The following is a 25,252-nucleotide window of genomic DNA, read 5'->3' on the forward strand; positions in this document are numbered from 1 at the left end:
TTGTTTATCTATTTGTTAACTGGAAAGAAAAATAAAAGAATAATATGCAATATGTGGTTGCTACATTCATTCAGGCTTAAAAAAACGACAATATTTAAAGTAATCCAAAGTAATCAGATTACGTTACTCACTTGAAGTAATGTAACTGATTACGTTACAAATTACATTTTGAGTGATGTAATCAGTAATCTGTAAGGGATTACATTTTAAAAGTAACCTTCCCAACACTGTATGAATTTACCATATTTTTCGCACTATAAGGCGCACTTAAATTTTCCCAAAAATCGTCATTGTGCCTTAGAATTCAGTCCGCCTTATGTATGATTTGTCCCAGTCAGGTTGTAAGGAGCAGTAAAGCCACTCCACTAAAGTACAGAGTTATACAGGAATTTCAGATTAGTTCTCCAGCACTGGGGCTAGAGTAGCATTATCATTAGCCACTAACCGCTATTTTCCCATTCAAAGGCAAGTATTATCGGCCTGTAGCCTGCTGCTTACCCCGGCTTGCACTGCTGGAGCAGCATTAGCATTACCTGCTAGTGGTTAGCCATTAATGCTAATGATCCAGCCTTAGATTTGGGAATTTAAGCTTATTGTTAATAAATAGAAGCGCTTTACTTACCCAAATAAACAGTTTTCAGAAGAGAAATGTGTGTACATTAACATCCAGCACTCGTTTAACTTTAAAAACTTTCTTTAATACAGTTTTGTTTACTTAGCTTAGCTTTACTTAACCACCACCAACACCACCACCACCATCCAGCGGCGATACCTGCTGAATCCGAATTCCTTATAGTGTCTCTTAAAATGTGCCTTATAATCTAGTGCACCTTATGTATGAAAATATATCAGAAAATAGACGTTCATTGATAGTGACGGTATTTATTTTATTTTTGTTGCACATAAACTCTTACTCTGTGGCCTATTTTAGTCTTATTATGTAACCATAAGCACAATAATAGTGATGATATAAAAAATAAATAAAAAAGGTAAAATAAAATAAAAAATTAAAAAAGAAAAGTATTAAAAACAGCTAAAGTGTAAGAAATGATGTCTGAAAAATGCCAAACAGACGAATGTTGATGAGTAAAGCTGTGGATTAAAGCTTGATGTACCGTCCTGAAGAAACGCAAGCAGTTTAGTGGCTGTGGCACAAATGAAACTCTTGGGCTTGGGCATGCTTAAAAATTATTGGGAGTAAATGGAAGGAGCGAGGGATGAAAAAAAAAAAAAATGACAGAGCAGAGTCAGTCAGGTCAGTACATTTGGTGGCTGTCAGGACAGAAACTCTACGGCTTGGGGGTGTGTGAAAAAGAATGGGAGTGAATGAGAGAAATTAGTGAGTGCAAGTTAAAGTAGATTTGAATTTGTTCTTAGTGGCCTGCCCTGAGATCTACCATGCATCTTAAAAGGTGTGTTGCCATGTGCACAATACCATAATAACGGTAACGTTAAATAAGTAATGAAACAATTTGAACAATGTTAATATATATCTGTATCGGCAGTTGTTTTATGGAATTGAATTGGAATTGATTGGCCACACACATCACTACGGTGAAGATGAGTAACAGACACTGACTGCAGCGTGCATGAGAGAATGTGTGTACGTGATGCTTCTTATAACAATAACATTGACTCTGTGCCAGTTTCATATGGGCAAACATACTTTTCCATTGTCTAAACATTGTAATGTTTTTTTTTTATCTGCGGTTTGTCTGGGGGAAGTCAGGGTATAATGTTATCAGATGGCTCTCGCGCTCACCGCTGTGGACCAGAGGCCTCGTAAAAACACTTTCGCTTCTTCTGGAGTAAAAGAAGCTTCTCCACTTTCCTCCCTCACTTTTATCAGTGTAAGAAGCTACAGCACACGACAACAGTCTTTTTTTATTAATGCCTTTAAAGTGTTTGTCTCCCTTTTCAGCTCCTTCTCCATTCATGCTGAAGGTCTTGGTGGGAAGCCACGGTTTGTGTTATGTACTTCTGCTCGTATGCATGGAGAATTAATGAAGAAAGTAAGGGAGGGAAGGATTGACTCTCCTTCCTTTGCAGCTGTGCTGTGTAGTGAGCCATTCCAGCTGGGCCTGCTGCTCTACAACACACCATGGGCCTCTGACACAAACAAAAAACATGCACGCACACACACACACGCGCACACACACACACACCTCATCTGTTCATGACCTCCATTAACTAATGGATCTGCAACAGTTGCCAGAGCAGGACCGAGAGTTAGAAAAAGAAAAAAAAAAGGAAAGAAAGAAGATACAGCATCCAAGCACAGTAACCAACCTTTCACATGTCACGGGTGCTATCTGTGTGATAAGAAGCTGCAGGGACAGGCCGCTTGCGGAAACTTCATACATCTGCCTCGTTATCTGTGCACCACACGTGCACACACACTTCTAAGCCAGTTTTAATATGATGTTATCTGATGTCCCACTGATGTGAAACTGCACCATGAGAAAGAGAGTTCTGTTGAGTCAAAGTAGAGGACTGCTCTTTCCCGTAGGAATTTTCCTCTGAGGCAAAGAATAGGTTAGAAATTGTGTTTTAGAAAAGCGAACAAAGGAATTAAGAAAGAAATGACGCACAAAATGACGTATGATGCATATAGAGCTGGTAGAAAACTGTGAACCTTTTACAAATTTCTGTTTCTGCACAGATTTATTTACCTGTCATAGAATGCATTTTTACATTTATTTATTTATCAGAAGTATTGTACATTACATATGCGTCTCATAAAAATTGAATATCGTTGAAAAATGACCATTTCAGTAATTCAGTTCAAAATGTGAAAGTTATATAGATGTATTACACAAAGAGTGATCTATTTTAAGTGTTTTTGATTCATATTTTATTGTTGATGAACTGTGTTCCTCTCCACTCTTCCTCCAGACTCTGCAGGAGTAAACACGTGTGGGCCCTGCATTGTTTAATATTGCTACATATATTGCTGAAAAAAAGAACATTTGCAATGTAAAATGTTTCCAATATCATGCAGCCCTAGCTGCTAATGCTGCTCCAGGCTACAGTCCGATATACTCACCTGAACGGCGAACGAGCTAGAGCGGTTAGCGGCTAATGCTAATACTGCTCCAGCCTCGGTTCATGAGCAACTAAACTGAAATTTCTGTATAACGCTGTACTTCACCAGAATGTCTTTACTCCTCTATACAACCTGACTGGTAAAATTCATACATAAAGCCCACCAGATTTTAAGGCGCACTGATGATTTTGGGGAAAATTAAAGGATTTTAAGTTCGCCTTATAGTGTGAAAAGTACGGTACATCAACAATAAACAGAATACAAAATAAAATAACACTGCTGTTCCCGTAAATGATCTAGTTACGCACCTTCTGAGTGCAAGACGGAGTCAAGTATCATGAGTGTGAGTCTGAGTAAAGCTACGATCGGGCCCAAAAAATGTTAATTAACACTGCAACATAGAAACATATAACTATTATTGAATAAAAATGTGTGAAAACAGCTACACACAGCTACACACAAGTGGAGGAGCTCACATGCTGCCAGAGCTGCGTGATTATAACATTCTAAGTGGTGCAACTTTTTAAAACAGTTTGCTTTGTTACTTACAAGGTTATAATAGTTTGAAATGTTTCATTATAGTTTAATTTATAGTTTAACCCAACCTGGGTTCGGGCAGAGAATCCAAGCTCTATTCCTCAGTAGGGGTGTGCCATATCGTATTGTACGTGATAATATCGCCAAAATTTATGAATATCGTGAACGATATTATACCCTAAAATATCATGCTATATCACCCACCCCTAATTATCACATCAGGGTACTACTTTTTTTGCCGTTTTAAGCAAAAGAAAAATTCACGCTGTTCTCATTTCCCATTTTATATTTATTAGAGACAGATTGTATCTGTCCAGTATCATTTATTTTACTTCAATCCTGGATATATGGAGATTTGAAATGCATTACTAGTATCATGACATTCTGGATCATTGACTTCTTTTACAAATCTGATAAAGTTATTTTTATTAATATCTCAGTTAGCCATATTATATTGCATGCAATAATAAAATTCGAAATAATTTTTCTAATTCAGTGTTTTTTCATATTGCCAAAAGTATCGCTATCGTGAAAATACCATGAAATATCGTGATATTATTTTAGAGCCATATCGCCCACCCCTATCCCTCAGTATAAGTCTGAGCTCAAGTCCAAAGACGGGTATCCTGGGTCTGAGTCCAAGTAAAGTTCCAAACCCCCAAGATGCAAGTCTCAACCCTGCTGAGTACGAGTCTAAGTTCAAGTTAAAGTCTCATTAGAGTCAAGCGTCTCAAAAAAGCGACTCAAGTTCCTTTCTCTGCTGCAAAGTGCACTGCAAAAATCCTCTAAAAATAGACAAAAGTACAGGCAAACACAATATTAAAGATATTACCACTTCCATTATTACACCTGTGATTTTATTAGCTTTTTCTAACTGCAAATGAAAACAACACAAGCAGCTCTGTTTGAGACTTTTCAACTTGAGGCTTGTTATTTGCAATTATGCTGTATCATAGCTTACCAGTGTTAAAAAGAACAGAGAAAGCGAACAGAAAGAAAGCAAAATCCTTTCCTCTATGGGGTCCCAGTTCTTAGGGTTTGAGGGCCAGTGAGCTGCTGGAACTGCCAGTCATAACATACAGTGTACGAATATATCTATTTATCAAAGCTTTGTGATATTTTGTTTTGCAATGTTGTAGCCCTATCCAGACAGGATTAGTTTTTCAGGGGGATGTCTGTGAAAAATATTTCGCACTTCTACTCGGTGATAAAACTCTTGCATACTGACATTGTGTTCAGTAGCTTCTCCATTTCCACTCGCTGTTTTTTTAATGTGGATCTCTGTGAAAACATGCACCCAAAGTGTAATTACGGTGCGTGGCAGTGGACATATAGCTATTTTATTAAACGTGAGGTGACGAAACTTAAAGATGTGCGTCCGGACAGGACTAAAATTACCAGAGGACCACGGAGTTCAGCAAGAAACACTAGATAATTTAGCTACAAATTGAATGTAGACAGTGGTTCATTTTGTGTTGTGTTTAAACCCTGACCACTGTTTTTTTTTTTTTTTTTTTTTTTTTTTTTTAAGGTTTTTTTTTGTAGTTTTTTTTTTTCACTGTTCTGATTGCATAAAAAGTATTGGATTTTATGCACTTTATGGATTATTTTTTAATTAATTAATTTATTTTATTTTAACTATGACTTTCCCACTACCCAGAAAAGAATCTCAAAACATATTTTTACTCACAGTATCGGAATATATTAATAAATTTGATTGCAACTTCTGTATTGTGGTGCGTATCAGGATCATGCCAATACACAGACAGCAGCTTTAACATATTTGTTGTGCGTGTGTTTTTTTTTTTTGTTTTTTTTGGTAAAATTTGTGTTCAGCATTCAAGCCTCCCTCTCAGACACACACACCATCAACCCCACTTACTCACATAACCATCCCTCCCCATCTCACTCACCCTGACCCTACGCACCTCCTCCTTCGTCATGTGACCCAGTGGACAGTGGTGTGGAATGGAAGGAATGTGATCGTATGACTGTTTACGCGATGAGGGAGAGACCCCACTACACACACACACACACAGTCCACATGTGCATACTAAAAACGTGCTGCTGATTTATGGAAATTTATGTTTATTACATTTTCACATAAAAAAAAAAACGCACACCCATGTTTGTGAAGACGCTACAACTTATTAGTATTCGATGAGCGCACCAGAAGGAAAAGCAGCAAATTGCCATCCCCAGGCTATTCCAAACACATTTGCTCACTAAACCTTAATTCTGATTACACACTCACACACACACATACACTGTGCATTTATTACTACTCCTCCGAGGACCTACATCTTCCAGTGTAACTATAAATCCTGTAACGCAACCATAAATCTTACCATGTAACTGTATCTCTTCCATTCTAATCCATAACCTGACCTTATAGACTGAAGTGTAGACTTCATGTGCATGAAGAGTAAAGGCTCGAGCAGAGAGAAGACAGCTGACTCAGATCTGCTGATGTTAAGCTTGGTGGATGAGCTATATATGCATATGTGGATAATCCAGAATTGTGATTATGGTCTGTGCACATTGTGCAGATATTAAGAATCATATGTGATTTCTAGAGTTTTACTCTATAGCTTCCATGTGCCCTGATGATAATTATATTATCCCATAATTACAAACTGCCCTAGCTTTGAAATTACATAGTAATTTATAATGATAACTACAAGCTGCACAGATGACAGTGTCACTGCTAACACACAGGGATTTGTTAACATTCATGTTTGTTAGGTTTTAAAAAGGCCACCACTCTACTTCTAGACAAGTTAATTTATATCACTTTCTACTGAAGACTTTTATCATGATACTGCGCCCCCACAGCACAACCAGCAGCAGCGGCAAATCTATGACGCCGTGCAGCAGGTCCACGAGCGCCAGGTTGACCAGCAGCGTGTTGATAGCTGTCTGAAGGGGTTAATTTGGGGTCAAACTTGGTTGCGCATTTAATTTTTCGTAAAAATAAATAACGCATTACTAATTCCAAATTAATCATAATCAGAGTTTACGCTTTAAAGTTAACAGCCCTAAATATAATACATTGACAAAAACCTATATTATCAATGACTGTCCTAAACCAAACATTAATCTTTTTCTAAAATTTGTCGACTACAAATTTAATTGTCGACTAATTGTTAATCTGTTACAGTGCTGCATTACACAAAGTGCTGGGGACAAAAGCACAGTGGGAGATAAATGAGGGTAAATGGCTCACTAACACAGATTACACTCAACTGTAATCTGTAGTTTGTGTCTCCAAAAGTGCTTAAACACAACAGATTACATATTTACTCACTAAATATCAGTACTTTCCATGTTTAAACAACATCTAGACAATTAAATGCCTTTTTAAAGCTCATGTTTAGCTGTTTCCATTGGTTTTAGAGATCGAGGACACGGAAGAAATAATCGTTGACTAATCGACTAATAGAAAAAATAATCGTCAGATTAGTCGACTACCAAAATAATCATAAGTTACAGCCCTAACTAAAAGTGAAGCATGTGGACTGAGATGGTAAAGAAAATATCATAGAACAGTAATGCAGTGATATGCTGTTTTCTTGATGGGACTCCTTGCTGCATCTTTAAAGGTCACATAACGTGTTAGCCCCCGTTATCAGCTGTATTTATATTATTGGCCAGTTACGCATATTGCACAGTTTCCTTTTTCTCTCTGCCAAGCTGTTATTTTAAGGTAAAATGATACATATAGTGCTTTTCCACCAAAAGAATTCCGTTCAGGCTTAAGGCCAATTTATACTTTTGGGTCAAACCTACGCCAAAGCTCTACGCACGCCTCTCTGGAAATGTAACTGTGCGATGCGGACAGCCACAGCTGTGATTGGTCTGCCGGCCCTCGTGTCCCCACCCACACATTCCTGCCTTCGCAGTTTAAACTGCAGAGGCGCTGATACGCGTACGTAGAAGTATAAACAAGCTCTGCTGCGTAGTGCACTCTCGCTGGAGACGCAAAGGCTACAGCGTAGGTTCAATTGGGCTTTATAAGAACCGTGGTGCTTTTCAGCAGACCAGCTCGTGTTTACACCAGTTGTAGTGGAAACATCAAAACATTACATCATATGTCATCAACAGAGGGGCGGTGAACAAAAGCGGTCACGGTTCAGGCTCAAAAACCTAGTATTCTTCAGTTTCTGCTTATGCACTTTCCTTTTTCCAGGACCTACTTTTGTTGGTGGAAACACGGCAAACAATTAAAAAATTTAAAGAACGGTGCTGGTTCCACATCGGTGGAAAAGTGCTAATAATGGTGCTTTAGTATTAAGCTGACTGGTTTATGATAGTCCGGAAAAGAACCCAGTTGGCTAATTGAACATAAAATCAAATCATATGTCTGATGTATTTCATTAAGCTTGCATTTTGATATGCTTAATATGCACTGAAAATTAAGTACACCATTCTAAAATTAATGTTATTCAGTTTTAAACGCCACATATATTATTATTTTGCACATCACATGTCCGTCAGCACAATGTGGCCAGTTTTCTCCCAGCAGGGAAGCAGAATAACCATTAAGTGGAGTTTGAGTCTGTGATTTCAGCAGCTTTCCAACAAGCAATCAGTGGCAGATTTGCTAAGCTTCAAATAGGCTATGTGCCAAAACAAACCATCTGGTTACACAAATAAGATAACCTCGAATGTTTCCCGTTTTCAGAATCAAAGTTTCAAATTCAAGATCATTTTCACATTTACAGCCACTAAAATCCATTCCAGCCTCAACTGTGACCCATCAAACGCTTTAGGAGCTACTGCACACAGCTGGCCGCGGCAAATATAGAGAAAAAGTGTCGTGACAGAAAACGTCCTTTAGCACTTGACCTACATCTCCCTCATATTGGACTTTCACTTTATCATTGACTAAAAACAGGCAATCACATGAGGCTGGTAAATGCCACATTACACAGACTTACTGCGTGAGCCAGGACTGTAACTGTGTAAGGTTAACCTTCTCAATCAGAACACACCTCACTTACTCCCACACAGCCCTGACTACTTTTGAAAAACACTGATATGTGCCAAATCATTTTATTCAAATTTTAAAAATGACTAATAATATGAGACATGTACTGTAACTTCCTTACAAAAGTAATTGCTAAAGTGGTCAAATCTTTGTTTTTTTCTGTTTGGGCTGCTCACACTTAGAGCTGGGCGTTATCAATAAAAACTCGTATCTCAATATGTTTCAGATAAATAGCGATATATGATGAAAATATTAACAAAGTATATTGTTAGAGTATCAGCATTCATTTGTAACACCATGGCATATTTAAACTATTATTTCAAATAGTTTGTTAGTATTAATGTTTCACTGGCTCAGTAAATTGCAGTGGATTCTGTTATTTGTGTAAAAAAAAAAGTAGTTATGCTGCTCCTTTAATTACATCTTGATTCAATATAGTTTGTACAAAATTGTGAGTACCATCTCCCCAGAAAGTAAACCATATTGATTCAAATTACCTATTCAGATTATTATTTTTTATTCTTTTGGAATTAAATCACACTGATGGTATCGTGTGCAGTGTGATATTATTATATTGTAGGTTTAAAATGCTTTTGAATATATCTATGTATCATATACTGACTATCCCTATTCATACTATCATTTTAATGTTATCTATATCTAACATTTGTCTAAACAGTTTACGCTCATGAACTGATGAGCAAAAGAGTAATGCTTCACGTGAAGTTTCAGTTTCATCTCTGGCAGAATCACAAAGCTCATTGTAAAAAGGGTATGTTTTTCAATCATACCCACTTCTTTGGTTCCCATCCTGTGTTCCCATCCTGTGGAGAGAGATCTGTATGTGCCTTCTAATTGGCAAGAGACTCCGAAATATCACCATAATTCATTCCAAAATGAAAATAAAAAGAAATCAATTCACTCTCCGTTTTCTTACAAAAGATTATCTTTGGCTTGGAGCTTTGATGTAATATTAAGGCATCTTTATGGGCATTAATTCACAGAAAAGCAAGCTTTATTATTCTCTGGCTACCACTTAGTTATCTAATTCCCACGCCTTAATTATCTCGTTTCTACGCATAAGGATCTTGCTCCCACGCCTTAGAATCTTGTTCCCACGCCTTAAGTTTTTACCACGTTACCTTAGGGGTTCTATAATATATTGATCAGATTTGGGCCATTTTTACTTGCTATAAAGTAAACGGGGCAACATTTTGTGACTTTAAAGCCTGTGTTTCATAGCCTAAACCACTTGTCAAACACAAGGCGAGAGCTTGTAAGATCTTAGTGTCTATAATAAATAGGTCAGAAGCGTGCTTTGACCAAAAACTACATTTCCCACAATGCTTGTCGATTGTGTTACCCGTGAAGTTACGGCTTACTGCCACTACAGGGCAGTGTAGTCACTGATGTGGAAACCCTGCCGGAGGAAAGGCGTAACTTTGCGGGTGGAATTGAGACATACAAATGTTTATCCCATAATGTCCAGATTTTGTAATTAAGCATCTAGTTTGATGCAAGGCGGTTGCTGTCAGTTTTTTTTTTTTTTTTTTTTTTTGCAAAATGCTAAATCGGTCATGTTCTTAGCAGCTCACAATTTTTGATTTTATATTTATTAAGCCTCTTTTCAGTATTAAACGTTTTGATCAAAGTCAAAGTTCTATTCACTTGAATAGTTTGGTTCTTGATTTAATGGAGTTTTTGGATTTCATAACATGACAAATTAAAAGGATTTATGTTAATAGAGCAACAAGCAAACATTTTTTCCATGCAACTGCAATATTTGATTGAATAAATAATATATTGAGAGTTATTTAACATTAAGGAGTAATTACATTCATTTTATATTACATTTGGTTACATTTTATTACATTTATAAGTTACATCTGGCCCTTAGAGGACAGCCAATATGCCAATGTGGCCCTCGGCCAAAATGAGTTTGACACCCCTGGCCTAAACTAACCCTCTAATTTACAAATGGTAAAACTTTGTTAAAAGCTACAGTGTGTGCTGTGCGATGTGTGCGCAGATCTGAAGCACTGAAATACAATAACTACAGCATTATACTGGACACGAAGCAACACTGGGTTTGTTAAAGAAAGACCTAATAACTGCATTACATGGTCCTGTTATTACTATTCAACCCCAAGCTACAATCACAACACCACGCACACGCAAGCACAACTGAAAGCATGGTAAAGTGCGTGTGAAATTTAGATGCACCCCCCCCCCCCCCCCCTTCTGTAAATACAGACTACATTTCGGATGTTGGATGCAGACAAAAGGAACATTTCCCCAAAGCACAGACAGCTGTAATTGAATTAGCTAAATTACAACATTTACAGAGCAATAATCCATAAAGCTGGGCTCTCCATACCGAGAAACAAGCTGCTAAAAGCACAGAGCTAAAAAGGCTTCGGAGAAATGAAGGACAGACATTTTTTTCCCTTCTGCACTCATTTGTTTAGTTAATAACTTCAAAATAAAGGCATTTATTACTCAAAGTAGTGTATTTTTATAACTATATTCAGTGTCTCATGTTATTAATTTACTGTCTGTTTTCAGCTGAAAGAAACAAGCTGTACAGGACTAGGATAGTAGCACATTTTAGGTTTTCTATTACTGAACAGTGGCAGCAGTAGATGATACCATTCTGTTACCATTCTGTTATGGAAATTGGCTAAAAAGGAGAAATAATTTCTCTGACAGAAATGCAAATTAATTTAATTTACAGAATGGCATTTGGTGATGCTACAATATATATTATATAGAATAATTTCTGAACAACTTTTTTAGAAAGAGAGACTGGTTGTTTTTGATATGGTTGAATCTGGCCCCCACTGTTCCAACATGTTAAAAATTTAACCAGAGACCAGAAGAATAAGAAGACCGTGTCCCACAGTGTTTTTACTTTTGTCTCTCTACTTTTAATCCAATGTCAGTGTTAGGATTTGTGTTCACGTTAAGAGTTGTTGAATTAGGAAACAGTCCATGCCTGTTTTAAAGTCAAGTTCATCACAAAATTTTGAAATTTGAAAGATTTCAGAAAATTATTCACATTTATAGCCTTGCCCATTTGCCTTGGCCTCTCCATTTATTCAACAGTCCTATACAGGAGGACAGAGAGAAGGACTTGGAAAAGTTCTTGTTTAGTTTGGGTTCAGAAATTCAGATTTTATTTCTGTGTGCTATATTCTATATCAAATCAGTACTCCTGGGCAAAAGCTTTTTTCTTGTGAACCTTCCAAATTGCCTCTGGTATAGGGGTCAAAAATGACTATTACCACTCAAACAGGTCTGAAAACTGGGTCAGTGTAGATATTCTGGACATAAAGCCAAACATCAGGGCTGGAGGTTGCAGAACTGGGGCAATGAGTGACTATAATATACAGACTTGATTCAAGCAAAGACGTGACAAAGGGGCCAAACATGGCAGAAATAAAATAGGTTAAAGTCCAGGATGTGATGCAGTTTACAGAAATCTTTGGTTCAAATGGGCCCAAACGAGTTAAACCGTCTATTATTTAACCCTACGACAATTAGTCAATATAATCAGCAATGTCTAATTGAACAATTTGTCGACTCAAAATTGATCATTTGTAAATGCATTTCACTTAACAAAATGCTGTTAAAAAACACAAGGGAAAAGGGATAATGAACTCACTTACAGATTACGTTCAACTTCACCTGTCTCTCCAAACACAACATATTACATATTTACTCACTAAATATCAGTACTTTCTGCATTTATACAAATTCATAGCATTTATAGGGAATTTAAATCCCATATTCAGAAAAAAATTATCATCATCAGATTAATCGACTACCAAAACAATCATTAGTTGCAGACCTACATAATAGTTTCAAAGTTGTTACTGAATCATTTGTAGAAGTTCCTGTACAGTTCTTAAAAAGAATAATCCAATAACTAATAAAACTATTAGGGTTTATAGGGTTAAGAAACAAGGGTCTGTGTAATAGACTTGGAGAAAACAGCAGAATGTTGGACAACAAAGTAGAAAAATGTTGCATGAGAGAGAGAGAAAACATGAGTCTGGAGATTTTCCACCAGACAAGCTGCCTCGACAGCCTGAGCTCCAGAGAACCCTGGAGCTTTCAGGGCATATAGCATACGGCCATCCTTGACTAAAGACCTTCTTAAGCCCAATTTATACTTTAGCGTCTAACCTACGCCGTAGTGTACCCGTATCCAGCGAGAATGAGCTGCGCAGCTACTGCAGGGAGGTGCGCGTCAAGCTACTGTTGAGGCTACAGCGTAGTGTGCTTCGATGCAGAAGTATAAATTAGCCTTTGGTTTACCAAAACTATATACTTTTTTCTTTTTTTTCTCCCCAATTTAGCACAGCCAATTACCCAACCCACTTTTTGAGCTGCTGCTGATGCAGCATTGCCGAGCAGCTTCACAGCGTGCTTGGAGGAAAACGCAGTGGCTCGGTTCTGATACATCAGCTTACAGACTCCCTGTGCTGCGGACATCACCCTAGGAGTGATGTGGGGAGAGAGCGCCATCTACCCACCCGGAGGGAGCAGGGCCAATTGTGCTCCCCCTGAGCGCCAGCAGCTTGATGGCAAAGCTGCAAAAGGATATACTTTTGACTTAGAATCAAGTTTTTCACACTTAAGAGCTTAATAATAAACTAGAAAAGAAAACACAGAATGGTTGCACAGCTGATACAACAACAAACAGATGAGTGCAGTTCAGTATAGCTGTGAATTATAGCTCAGGTACCTCTCAATCTCTCGACTTTTGGTGGTTGTTGAGATATATATATAAAACTCTATTGCTTGGGAATGTGTGAAAATGAGTTGGAGTGAATGAAAGGAATAAGAGATGAGGGATGAAAAAATCATAAACATGAGAGTGAGGCAGAGTGACTGTGGATAATAGCTCAGTTACCTGCCCTGAGAGAGTACAAGACGTTTGGTAGTTGTTGGTATATATAACTCTGGCGTGGACGTGTATAAAAATGTATGGCTGTGAATGATGAAACAAGGGATGAAAGAAGGATTAAAAAAACATACAGATGAGTGAGCAGTATTTCACAGCTATATAGACCACCAGTAACCTGTCCTGAAGGATTACAAGATGTGTGGTGGTTTTTGGTATATATAAACTCTATAGCTTGGGCATGTGTGAAAATCAGTGTGAGTGAATTGGAGGAAATTAAGAATTTAAAAAAATGGCTGAATGCAGCCAACAAAGACTGCATTTCTAGGCCGTTACAACATTACATGCTGTTCTGTTTTAAAGTATCCTTTGTATGCAGCCAAGACATGAGTCTTGAGTTTTTAAGAATTTAAAGGAAGCAACCCACAATATACATTATATGGCCAAAAATATTGGTACATCAGCTCAATCAGTGCTTCTTCCAAAATTTTGGAGCATTGCTGTGAGGCTGATTGCTTACCACAACAAGACAGTTGGTAAGGTCAGGTTTCTAAATGATCATCTCTGTACCTCTGTATCTTGAACTCTTTCATTTCCAAGTATAGGATGGAGTACCATCACAACAGTTAGCTATGATGGATTAGGTAGAGTCTGCTCTTGGGCATACACTTCAAGAGAGCCTTTTAGTCTTTCCTCCAATTCCTCGTAACAAGCACTCAAACTAGTGAAGTACCAAATATTTGGCAACCAAAAATGGCAACAAAAAATACAAAAACAGGCAGGGATCTAGGGACAGAGCTGACAGGAATCTGAGAGCGTCAAACTGCAGGTTTATGTTCATTTTTACACCTAACTTGCATAAATCCAAAACAATACAAGGTCTTACCTCTTAAAAAACTATTCATTTTCCAGCTAAAATCTTTACAAGTTGTACAGGGCCAGGATAGTTACAGTAGTTGGGCTAACTTAGCCGTAGCATTTGTTTGTTTCCATTTTAAGTCACATATGATCTAAATGCTGAGGTACATCTATGACTACAATAGCACTGCTAAAGTCAATTACATAAGATTACACTACTGAGGTAAATGTACTATGTATAATACTTTTTGGTTTTGTCTGCTGAGATATTAAAAAGGTTAAATGTTCAATAAATATTTATAGATGTTTGTTTTTTTTACTTTCCCTTAAAAATACAAGATAAAGGAAATCCCCATCATCATTGTCATTTACCAGCCTGAGTACCCACTACATAACCACAGCCAAACACACACACACACAATCCCAGCATTCCTATTTCTCTCTGAAACCTTGGCACATGGCCTCAGGAATGCCCACCCCACCCCAGTGAGGGGCTCCCAGTTTATCAACTCTGCTACTGTGGGAGCAAACCTCATGTGGCCAGAGCTACAGGCAGAGATTGTGTGGGTGGTGGGTGAGGGGTGCTGTAATAACTGTCCCTCGAAATAAATGTTAGCCATTGGATGAACCAGCACAAACAACATGGGGCCCAAGTGCTCCTCCCTCCCATTACTTTTTCATTCCGGGAGGAAAAAAAAAATCCCTGACAGTACCATCCTTCTTCACTCACTGCCCACCACTCACTCCCGAACGTGCTCACACAGCACTGAAGACCCTTTCCCACATGCACTTTAATCTGCACGTTTAACGGTGATTAAACATGAAGGGGTAGAGTGTGAATACAGGTCCAATTCAAAACCCCAGGAAACCAGACCAGATAATTTACCTGCACAAGACCTACATTCCAAAAAAGAGGCTGTGTAGAGGTTCTTTGATTTCATGACAACAGCAGAACACAGTGGAAACCTTTTTGTGCTATATAGAACTATTATAGAAGGTTCTAGACAAAATCAAATGCCTCTGAAAAAGAACAAAGAAAAAGAACTCGGTCAAATAACTTTTTAAGGCCTTTTTTTTTTTTTTACAGTTCTGTAATATAAATCCTGCTTAATTACCTAAAACAGTCATATATGACCATGCTCTTTATAATCTAGAGGTTGCTGAAGATGGTCAGTAATCAAATCAAGGCATTTACATAAAACTGATTTGTGTATAAAGGTAATGTCCGATTTGCAATAAAAAGGAGCTTTTGGCTGTTCATGCTGAGAACATCATATTCCTGTTTACCAAGAGTTTTGTGGAAGGAATCCCAGTAAAATATTGGTCAAGGGTTGTCAGTGTGACTGACACAAAGCACAAATATTAACAGTAAAACTATTCAGGTAAACTTTTGTGCTTTTGGGTGTAAATAGTGCTCACATCCTATAGGTGGACATATGCAAGTTGGTTAGTTGATTTGCATGATATCAGAGAAACAATTATTGCAAAACCAGCTATTTTTTGTAGCCAAGGGTGTTTTCACACCTGTAATTTGTTTAGTCTGGTCTAAATCTGGTAATGAGTTTGTCAACTGGTTTATTTTGACACAGGGAACCAAAATGCTCCACAGCAACCTGTGTGAAAATGCTCTTTCTGGTCAGAACAGTCTGGAGTGGGAGCAAGAAAGTAAATACAGGAAGAAGATTCTGAGTTCGGGGCTAGTACAGATTTTTTTAAGTTTAACGTGGAACAATGCCGTAGTAATTGTGTAATATATCAGGTTAGAGTATTTTAGCTCGATCTTATTGAGTACCCCTGATAGTTGGGTCAGATTCAGGTCAGATATTTTATTTATTTATTTTTAGACCAAGACTGATTCCTCTCAGGGGTCTTGACTTCTGTATTCACCACTGCCCAAACAAAAATCGTACCAAGGGTGAAAACGAATGGAAATCCATAAAAAGAGCAGTTGTGAAAATTCCTAATTTCCCTAAAATGTATGTGCAGACTGTGGATTGAACGGTTTGTTTTAAAACTTTGAAACATTATTTACATATTCTTTTACCTAAATTGTTTTGAGATGAGGGATTAACAGGGAAGACAGATAGAACTGATCTAACCTCTTTGGTTAAACTTAAGTATAAGGAAATCTTCAGTTTTTTTTTTATCTAAGCCTCTTGCCATCTATAGTATATCATCATAAATAAAGGGCAATGCCATTAATATAGATTGTTTTTAGCGTATTTTCCACCATATATTTCTTTGCTATGGTATCTTGCAGCCAATAATTCTACTTATATTTAACATTAAAAGTAGAGATGTAAAAGTACATCTGTTTTGAGGCGTGTTGTCATGCTAATAATGGAAGGGAATTCTTCTTATTCCCAAATGTAAATGGTCTATGAAATCAAAGTGTTGCTGCATTAAAAACAAGTTACAAAATTAAGCTGACAAAAAGCTGGGATGTGAGTTGTTTATTAATGAGGTATTATCTATTCTAGTGAGAAACATCACCATAAGTGCAGCTGGGAATATGTACTTGTAGATAGCTAGCACTTTCTAGAATCTTAATAAGATGCATACACGGTGCAAGACTTTACTCTTAAAAAGATGTACAACAGGGTTTTCAGAGAGAGAAAAATGTTCTTTAAAGTTTTATTTTCATTTATAAACCTTTTTTAGACATCTGTCCTGATATTGTGCTATTCATGTTACAGCAACATTAATATGTAAAAAATAAAGAAGGGTCAATTTAAGGGTTCTTTAGCTAAGCCATTATTTTTATCAAAATATAATAAAGAGCCATGACAACTCAAAAAAACATTGCAACGGATTCCAAAACCTATGGATTTGCAGTATGTAAATACATGATAGTGTTATCTCAGGGAATGTGCACACCTGTATAAGTTGTGAGGTATTATCTTATGGGTGAAGCTGAACACACAGCATGAATTAGCAGAGTTCAACCGAACCCTGATTGATAGTCTGTGGATGAGACATTCCATGTCCAGCTTAGACCATAAAGAACTCAGCTCAGAACATACATTCAAAACCAGCTCAGACCGTACAAAACCAGCAACCAGCAGAAGCTATCTAGAATTGAGCTGTTTTTCTGCATGGGAATGATTGTTTGTAGCTGTCTTTTTTCAGATTTCAATACAACTAATTTAATTTATTTAACAGACAGAACAAAATATGGCAATCTAATCTATTATGGGGAAAAATGCACCAAAGCTCCATGTTAAACTGAGTCTAGTAACAAATTATGAAAGTCAATATACAAAAGAAATATGTAAAATAATCACAATTAACATGCAGACATTAGAATCTTTGCAAAACCTTAGAAATAACGCCACCTCCACACAGACAGCCGTTACCACCACTAACAGGCTTTTTGGAAGAGCTGCATAAAGAAAGTTTCTGCCAACAGCAATAACCAAAACAAAACCCAGCATCATCACAGTGATGGGTAGTTACCGCTGCCTTTGGGATCTCTTGCTCACATCCAGCACTTCAGTGGGTCTCAGTATGATCAATGAAATAATCAAGGACAATGAATTCAAGGAAACTAGCAAGAAACAAGGTGCCTTGATGTCAACAGTTAAAAACGCACACACTCTAAAAATAACTCTGTCAAAATAATTCTGTCTAAATAGCTTTGGTCCCCATAGCTTCCATGTCTGTCCAGACTCCATTTTGTAGTGCACCCAGGAGAGCTTCACTAAGACGACATTATGGTGAAATTACTGCCAGTTCTGAATTGAAGTGGAAATGCTTTTTGTAGGTAAGCACCTGGAACGAATTTTGTGCTGTTGTTCATCTGGGAAATGTTTGCTGAAAACAGAACAACACTGTCCAGTGCTGTATGAGATGCTTTTTTTTTCGCTTTTTGGACTTCGGTAAAACTGTTTATTTATTTACACAGGAAGCTAACACATTGCACTATTCCCTTTTGACCAGCAACCAGCAAGACGGAATCCTATTCAAACACAGTCATTAATAATGGGACAGTCTTTTCACTTAAAGAGGAAATGGTTTAAATTGCTTTTAAATTATCTTATATCAACTCAATATTAGCTTCCAATAATCATGTTTTCAAGCAGCATTGCCCAAAGGGCAGACTGACAACCAAAGCTGGCCAATAAAGATGTTTGATTTGGCCCACCAGTTACCTTTATTGTACACTCTAATCCAAGCAGAATGTGAATGGATCTTAAAATGATACCTCAGGGGACAGCTTGGGTACGCCCACACCTGCATAATTTGTGAGGTGTTATCTTGTAAGTGAGGTTAATGCTCATACCTCACGTGAGTTCAAGTCAAGCCTTATAGTGGGTGCCAAATTAACATTCCTTGATACATAGTGTCATATGTCATAGAAGTAATTACCGAACACAGCAAACAGTGCAGTGGGTGGTAATGATCATGACTAGCAGTGTCTAGCAATCCGCAAAGCATTGACAAATTTCTTGTTTTTCCAAAATTGCAACTTTTAAAAACATCACAATGTTCCTTCATTAATACAAACCTTTTTTAATCCAAGTGTCACAGTGGGTCTAAAAAGAGAGCCTACGTTGAATCATTGGAAACAAGGCCAGAATGTTCCCTTGAAAAGGTGCCATTTCAACAGGTACAGCAAAAATTAACCCAAAAGTGCCAATGGTGACTAGGGCTGTGACGATAATTTTATTACCGCAATACCGCGGTTATGGGACGTCACCGCGGTGATGAGCTCATTACCGTCATTACCGCATTTTTTTATGGCTGTCAAATCTGATTGACTGCTTTTGAGCGGTAGTAAAATGCTCCATATAAGCACAACTGTGGTGAATTCAGTATTAATATGTCAAGTGTAAGTCCTACACTATAGGGCTGTGCAATATATCAAATATATTTTGATCGCGATAGATATTGGTGTCAAACGATCTCAAAATTCATAATATGGAATATAAAATTTTTTGTCATTTATCTGTGCTGCCGCTGCACTGGCGCGGCAGCGAATGGGTTAAGCAAAACGCGGTGCGTGGTACTCATTGAGGTCAGAACAGCTCTGGAGTCTCCTGCTCACTTCGTCTCCATTGAGGCTGCTGAAGAGAGTGAAGATTAGCAGCACTAATATTGGCTCGGAAATGGAAGCTACAGGGCAGGCTCAGTAAGTTGAGAAAAAAGGAAGAAAAAGACTCAGAACAGAAGAGAATCATCTGCAAGATTTGCCGGAAAGTGGTGTCTGCACCTCTCGCCAACACATCAAACTAATTCACCCACCTCAAGGTAAACCATAGAGCCATGTAAGGTGTTCCGTGGTCACATTTTGAGAAAGTAAAATATATTAATTCATTGTCTGGCTGCTGGCTGTTCTGCGTGAGCACCGCGGAGAACGCGCGGCATTGCGCCTCAGTCTTGGTAAAAATAGTAAGGTTGGTTGAAGTGTAGTTCAAACAGCAAAGCAATGATATAAAACTATAACCACCATCTTTACTGAAATGTTGTTATCTGACCAAGTCTGAGGTAAAATGCGCTGCGCCTTGTCTCTTTCACAGCACGCGGAACTGAGTTCAGAACCGCTACAAATATAACCATATAAAACTCAGTTCAGATAAATAAACTTCAGATGAGTAAGGACACGTAAAGTGAAACAAAAATTGTCAAACATAAAGGACAGGTTTCTATTATTTTAAAATGGAACTAATGTCTTTTTTTTGGTCGGTTGTCTCTTGCGAGCCGATTTCTTAACGTCACGACATTTTAATCAACATATTATATGACGCGGGTCCCGTCAGGATATCTTGCGGCACAGACAGAACTGAATTGTTATTGGCGGGAACAGGAGTTTAATCAATCCAGAGGATGTGGGAGCACATTAATAAATAGTTAAGAAAATTGTAATAATCACGCAGTGATTCTCATGCACGCAACAAAAAAACCCTAAGCACAAAAAAGGAGCGGAGAATGGACCGACACGGGCACACACACACCGATTTTTTTTTTTGTAATGTGGTAAGAAACGGGACCGCACTATTCAGCGCGGTTTTAATAATTTTTTTATTTTATTTTAAGCACTAAATGTAATTTATTAAATTTATTTAGGACCGCGGGGCAGGTGCGGCAAAACTGTGTATGTGGCGGGCTGATGCGGGATTAAAAGAAGGATTTTTTTGCGGAACGGTAACGGGACAAAAAAGAAATGATGTCTGAATTAATTTCCTCCAATCGAATATAATTTAACATGGTTTAAGAATATAAAATAATTTATAAACAAACGAAATATTTAATATTGAGCTAATAGCCCAAGTGCAAAAATACAAAATCTGTAATACTCTGCACTGCACAATTCAAACGAAATAGCCGTAACGCAGCTGCGCTCCTGCCCTGCGATGCAGCCGAAGCCTGGTGTGAGGCAGCAGAAATTCTGGGGTGAAAACTACATAACTACACAACATAAGGAGACATAATGCACTCCAAATATTCAGGAGGGAAGTGAAATAAATGATACTGTACAGATATAATCTGTATCTAGTAGATATTTAATGAGAAATAAGAAGAGTGTGAATAAAAAAAAAAACAGACGCCTAACACAGACTTCTTGAGCCCGAGGCCCGAGGAAAGGGGTGAGAAATATATTTTTTTCGGGGCCGGGGGTCAGTGAAAAATTTTGCTGTGGATTAATTCGTCTTTTTTTTAAACGAATATTAGAATATTCGCTACCAATTACTGCCGAATATCCTGAGCTCAAAACCGCTATTCGGGCCAGCCCTAAAATAGATCTATGGATGGAGAAGGGGGAGGCGGACAAGCTCCTCCTTCAAAAAGTCTGCTCGGAAAAAGACAGGTTAGCTGTACAATGACGAATTATACAGGCAGCATATGTTCACTTGTTATGCTGTATTTATGGTTTATGTAGAGGTTGTATGTAGGCTGTATGGTTTGAAGAATAAAGATTTGTTACCAATAAATTTGTGGGTTTTTTTTTTTTTGGGGGGGGGGGGTGGTTTGGGGTCTCGCGGTTAACCGCAATATCGCGGTGATGCGTTAGTTTTTTACCGCGGTTATAAAAAATCAATACCGCCCCAGCCCTAATGGTGACATGGTTTCTCTTCAAAGTAATGACAGAGCAGGCTACTTCCTACTTGCACTTAATCCTAAAGGTCTACGTTACCTCTCGGCCGATGAACGTCACCTAACTTTACCAAACATTCACACAAAGCAATCCAGACTGTTCTCATACCTAGTTCCCCAATGGTGGAAACAAACTTCCTTCCAATACCAGATCACAAGCGTCCCTCGCTATCTTTAATAAACTCCTGAAGACAGAGCTCTTTAAAGAGCACTTACTCTCCTAACACCTCTAACAAACTAACTACTTTCAACCTCATTTCTTGCTCTTACTTTTTCCTCCTCTATCCCACTATTAAAATGGCAAAACCCTGTCAAAAATGTTTTTTGCTCTATTACTAAATGTATTACTATATATAGTATTACTATATATAATATATGTACTATAGTGTAAATCACTATTTGTAAGTCGCTTTGGATTAAAGCGCATGTAATGTGACATATGTAACAGACCCTTTAAAGGATGTGTAAAGTTCCTTAAAGCACTTTCCCAAAGGGACATATACTTAACATCCTGAGAGCATCACTTGACTGTGTGTGAATGTAAGTTTTGAATGTGTGTTTGTTCATTTGACCTTATTCAGAATGAAGAACAGGTGGATTAGTGCTGGAGATAAAATTAGGTACTTTTAAAAGTGTATTTTTTAAAGGTCTCTAAAACCATTTAATCATTCACATGCTTTAAATTGAAATGTTTTACGTTCCATAGAAATGGTTCTGATCTGATTTCTAGAACCAACGTTAAAATAATAAAATTATGAAACTGTTGTTGTGTTCATTGGGTTACATCATCCAAACAGAGACAGACAAACATGAGAGAGGCATGAACTCTATGTTGGCAGCAGGGGTTTGTAGTTGACAGATAAAAGGTGAGAAGCATGAAGAAGAGCTTGGCATCAGTTGCGGTGCCCGCCTGTATTCGGTTGAAGCCACGCCCCCAATGCGCTATGATTGGATAGTAGTAGTTTTACGCTCGCAAGCGGTATTCGGTCTGAGCCACCCCCCTTGTGTGCTAGGATTGGATAGTGTGGTTCACGCTCGCAAACGGTACACTGACCAGGGGCGGGACGAGCCTTAAAATGGATGTAGAATAAAAATAACGCTCCAGAGGTGAATTTATTCAGCCTTTTTGTTCTGTTTTTAATCAGAATCCAATTAAAGCAATGGCTTTAAACCGAGACGAGCAGCGATACACTACTTTTACTCCTACTTTTACACACTACATACTAGGGGTGGGCAATATTATATCGTATACAATATATTGTGACACAGAAATATCATGATATTAAAAATCCATATCGTGATAATAGGGCTGTTCTGTCTTAAAAGTAGTCTATAATTTACTGTGAAGCTTTAGGTGTATTTATTGCATACTTGTTTTACTATGCAGTTTATATGCATGCACTAAATATTCTGCAATATTATTTGCTGCATTATATTATTTTATGCTATATTATTTATTTTGCCACATTATGTTTATTCTGTTATACTCTTATACTATATTCCTGAAATGAATGGATTATTTTAGTTTTCCTACATCGGCAAGTATATCGTTATCGCAAAAATACCCTGAAATATCGTGATATTATTTTAGAGCCATATCGCCCACCCCTACTACATACCCACCTACACAACAAGGGTTAGGTGTCTTAAGGGGGTTCCAGGGGGGTTGTTGTGTTGTGTAACGTGCCATACAGTGATTGCAACACAACTTTTGCACTTTTAGCTAACCTATCTTAACTATTTGAGCTTTTTTTTTTTTTTACTGTGCCCTTTAAACTTTTTTTTGCTAAAGCAAACACAAATAAGGGGGGCGAGCATGCTACTGTATCTATCTATCAAAGAGAGAGAGATACAGAGTGCTACTGTATCCACTTCTCACAACATAAAAGGAAAAAAAAAAAGGCTGAGACACGTGCACAAGCTCTACAGCCTACTTATAGATAGATAGCCCACTACATGTCCTATTGCAGGTCTAGGTTGATTATGGCTAGAGACCCTCTTACACAAACCCACCCCTCCCCATCCCAGCCCTCACCTTCATCCAACCACAGACACATCAGACCAGACCCAACAAATTCTAGCCAAGCTAGTTAAAATACATTGTCAAGTATACGGGCTACAGGTGTAGGTGATACAAAACCCCTTATTTACATTCTTAAAATTTGAGGGGTTCACTTTTTACTCTCTACTCCACTTAATAATTCCAGATCAGTAAGAGGAATCAACCCAAATTCTGCATGTTTGAAAATAGACGTACAAACTAGCAAACATGACGAAACTAAAGCTTTGGAGGACATGAACTGTTTGATTTGAAATTAAGTTCAGGAAAGAGCCAATTTTATGATTTTTTTTTTTTATTATATTTTGACATGAGCAGATTAACTTTTTTTAATATATTTTCTCTTACAGTTACAATTATGCTTTTCAGTAATGTTCCTTATCGAACATGAAAGCTTTTTATGAAATGCTTGAATAGAAATCCTCAAGATTTAGAGGTGTAATGTCAGGCAATCAATTGACAAAAACCCTGGCCTGTTGAGGGGTCCCAGGATAAACGTCCCATTTAAATCAAGCATGCTGCAACTTCAAAGTCCAGCGCGAGATGATCGTGTGAAATAAAGACTGAGAATTAAAGTTTGAGCAGAGATCAGACTGTCCAGTTAAAGAGAGAAAGAAAGAGAGTCGGGAAAGATCAGACCACGTTTCTGAGAGCAGCAGAGGCAGCAGCGCTGGAAAGAAGAAAAGCCCGTTAGAATAAGCAAAGCAAGGTGCAGAATGACTGACTGGCTTATATAGAGCCTCGCTCTGCTCAGACACAGCGCAGCGGGTTAAACACACAGTTACAGAGCCCAGCACTCAAACTCTCTCTATATCTTTCTAATTATTTGTCTGTATATGTATCTAACACTCTGTATCCTTTATTAATATCCTGTATCTGTACCTTGCGGGGATAGTCCACAGCAGCCCAGCGAGAGGAGGAGGAGACAGAAGAGCCAGCAGCTATTCTTCAGCGCCATGTGGAGCCCCTTTTTCCCGTTTTCCTCTCTCGCCGTGGAGCCCAGAGGAGAGCAGCGCCCCTCCGCTCGCAGCTTCCCCCCGAGCAGAGCAGCTCAGCGCGGCGGCGCTAGTCTGGGGAGAGCCGGCCAGTCTCCCGGCGAACCATCGCCATGTTGTGCGCCAACGTTCCGTCCAACCGTCCGTTCGTGTGTGTGTGTGCGCGCGTGTGTGTGCGCTCGCTCCACATATACACACATGCACACTCCTCACACACACGTTCACCCCTTCACCCTCTCTCTCTCGCACTCCCCTCCGCTCACACACACATACACACACCGGTAAGTCCCGCTTTAGGTGTCCACTAGAGTCGCCTGAACCGCTGCCAGTGAGTGCCCCCCTCTGTGAGTGCCAATTCTCTTTCTATCTCTGTCCCTCTTTCTCACTCTTTCTCTCTCTGTCTCTCTTTCTTTCTACCTCTGTCCGTCTGCCTCTCTCTCCTTTTTTATGTCTATCTCTGTTAGGTCTCTATTTCTATCTCCCTCTTTATGTTTCTCTTTCTGTCTTTGTCTCTCTGTTCATCTCCCTCTTTTTATAGTATTTTCTCTCCCTCTATATATTCTTTCGGTCTCTGTGTGTGTCTATCTCTCTACCTCTTTTTGTCTCTATTCCTCTGTGAATGTCTTTATTTTCTGTCTCTTTTTTCCTTCTATCTATCTGTCTCTATCTCTTTCTATCTATCAATCTCTGTTTTTCTCTCTCTCTTTGTATCTCTATCTCTCTATCTTTGTCTTTCTATGTCTCTCTCTCTCTGTCCATCCAG

At 38.3% G+C, this 25,252-nt stretch overlaps 1 protein-coding gene across 1 annotated transcript in view; it reads right to left on the minus strand.

The window, feature by feature from the left end:
* The window catches only part of igdcc4 (immunoglobulin superfamily, DCC subclass, member 4), a 110,401-nt gene extending 85,465 nt beyond the window's left edge, over positions 1-24,936 (minus strand). The window contains exon 1 of the mRNA XM_015604711.3: positions 24,377-24,936. Coding sequence (XP_015460197.3) covers positions 24,377-24,452 — 76 coding nt within the window. The 5' untranslated portion in view covers positions 24,453-24,936. The remainder of the gene's footprint in view (positions 1-24,376) is intronic.
* Between the last annotated feature and the right edge of the window lie 316 nt (positions 24,937-25,252).

Source organism: Astyanax mexicanus, chromosome 23, assembly GCF_023375975.1.
Source record: "Astyanax mexicanus isolate ESR-SI-001 chromosome 23, AstMex3_surface, whole genome shotgun sequence".
Taxonomy (NCBI): domain Eukaryota; kingdom Metazoa; phylum Chordata; class Actinopteri; order Characiformes; family Acestrorhamphidae; genus Astyanax; species Astyanax mexicanus.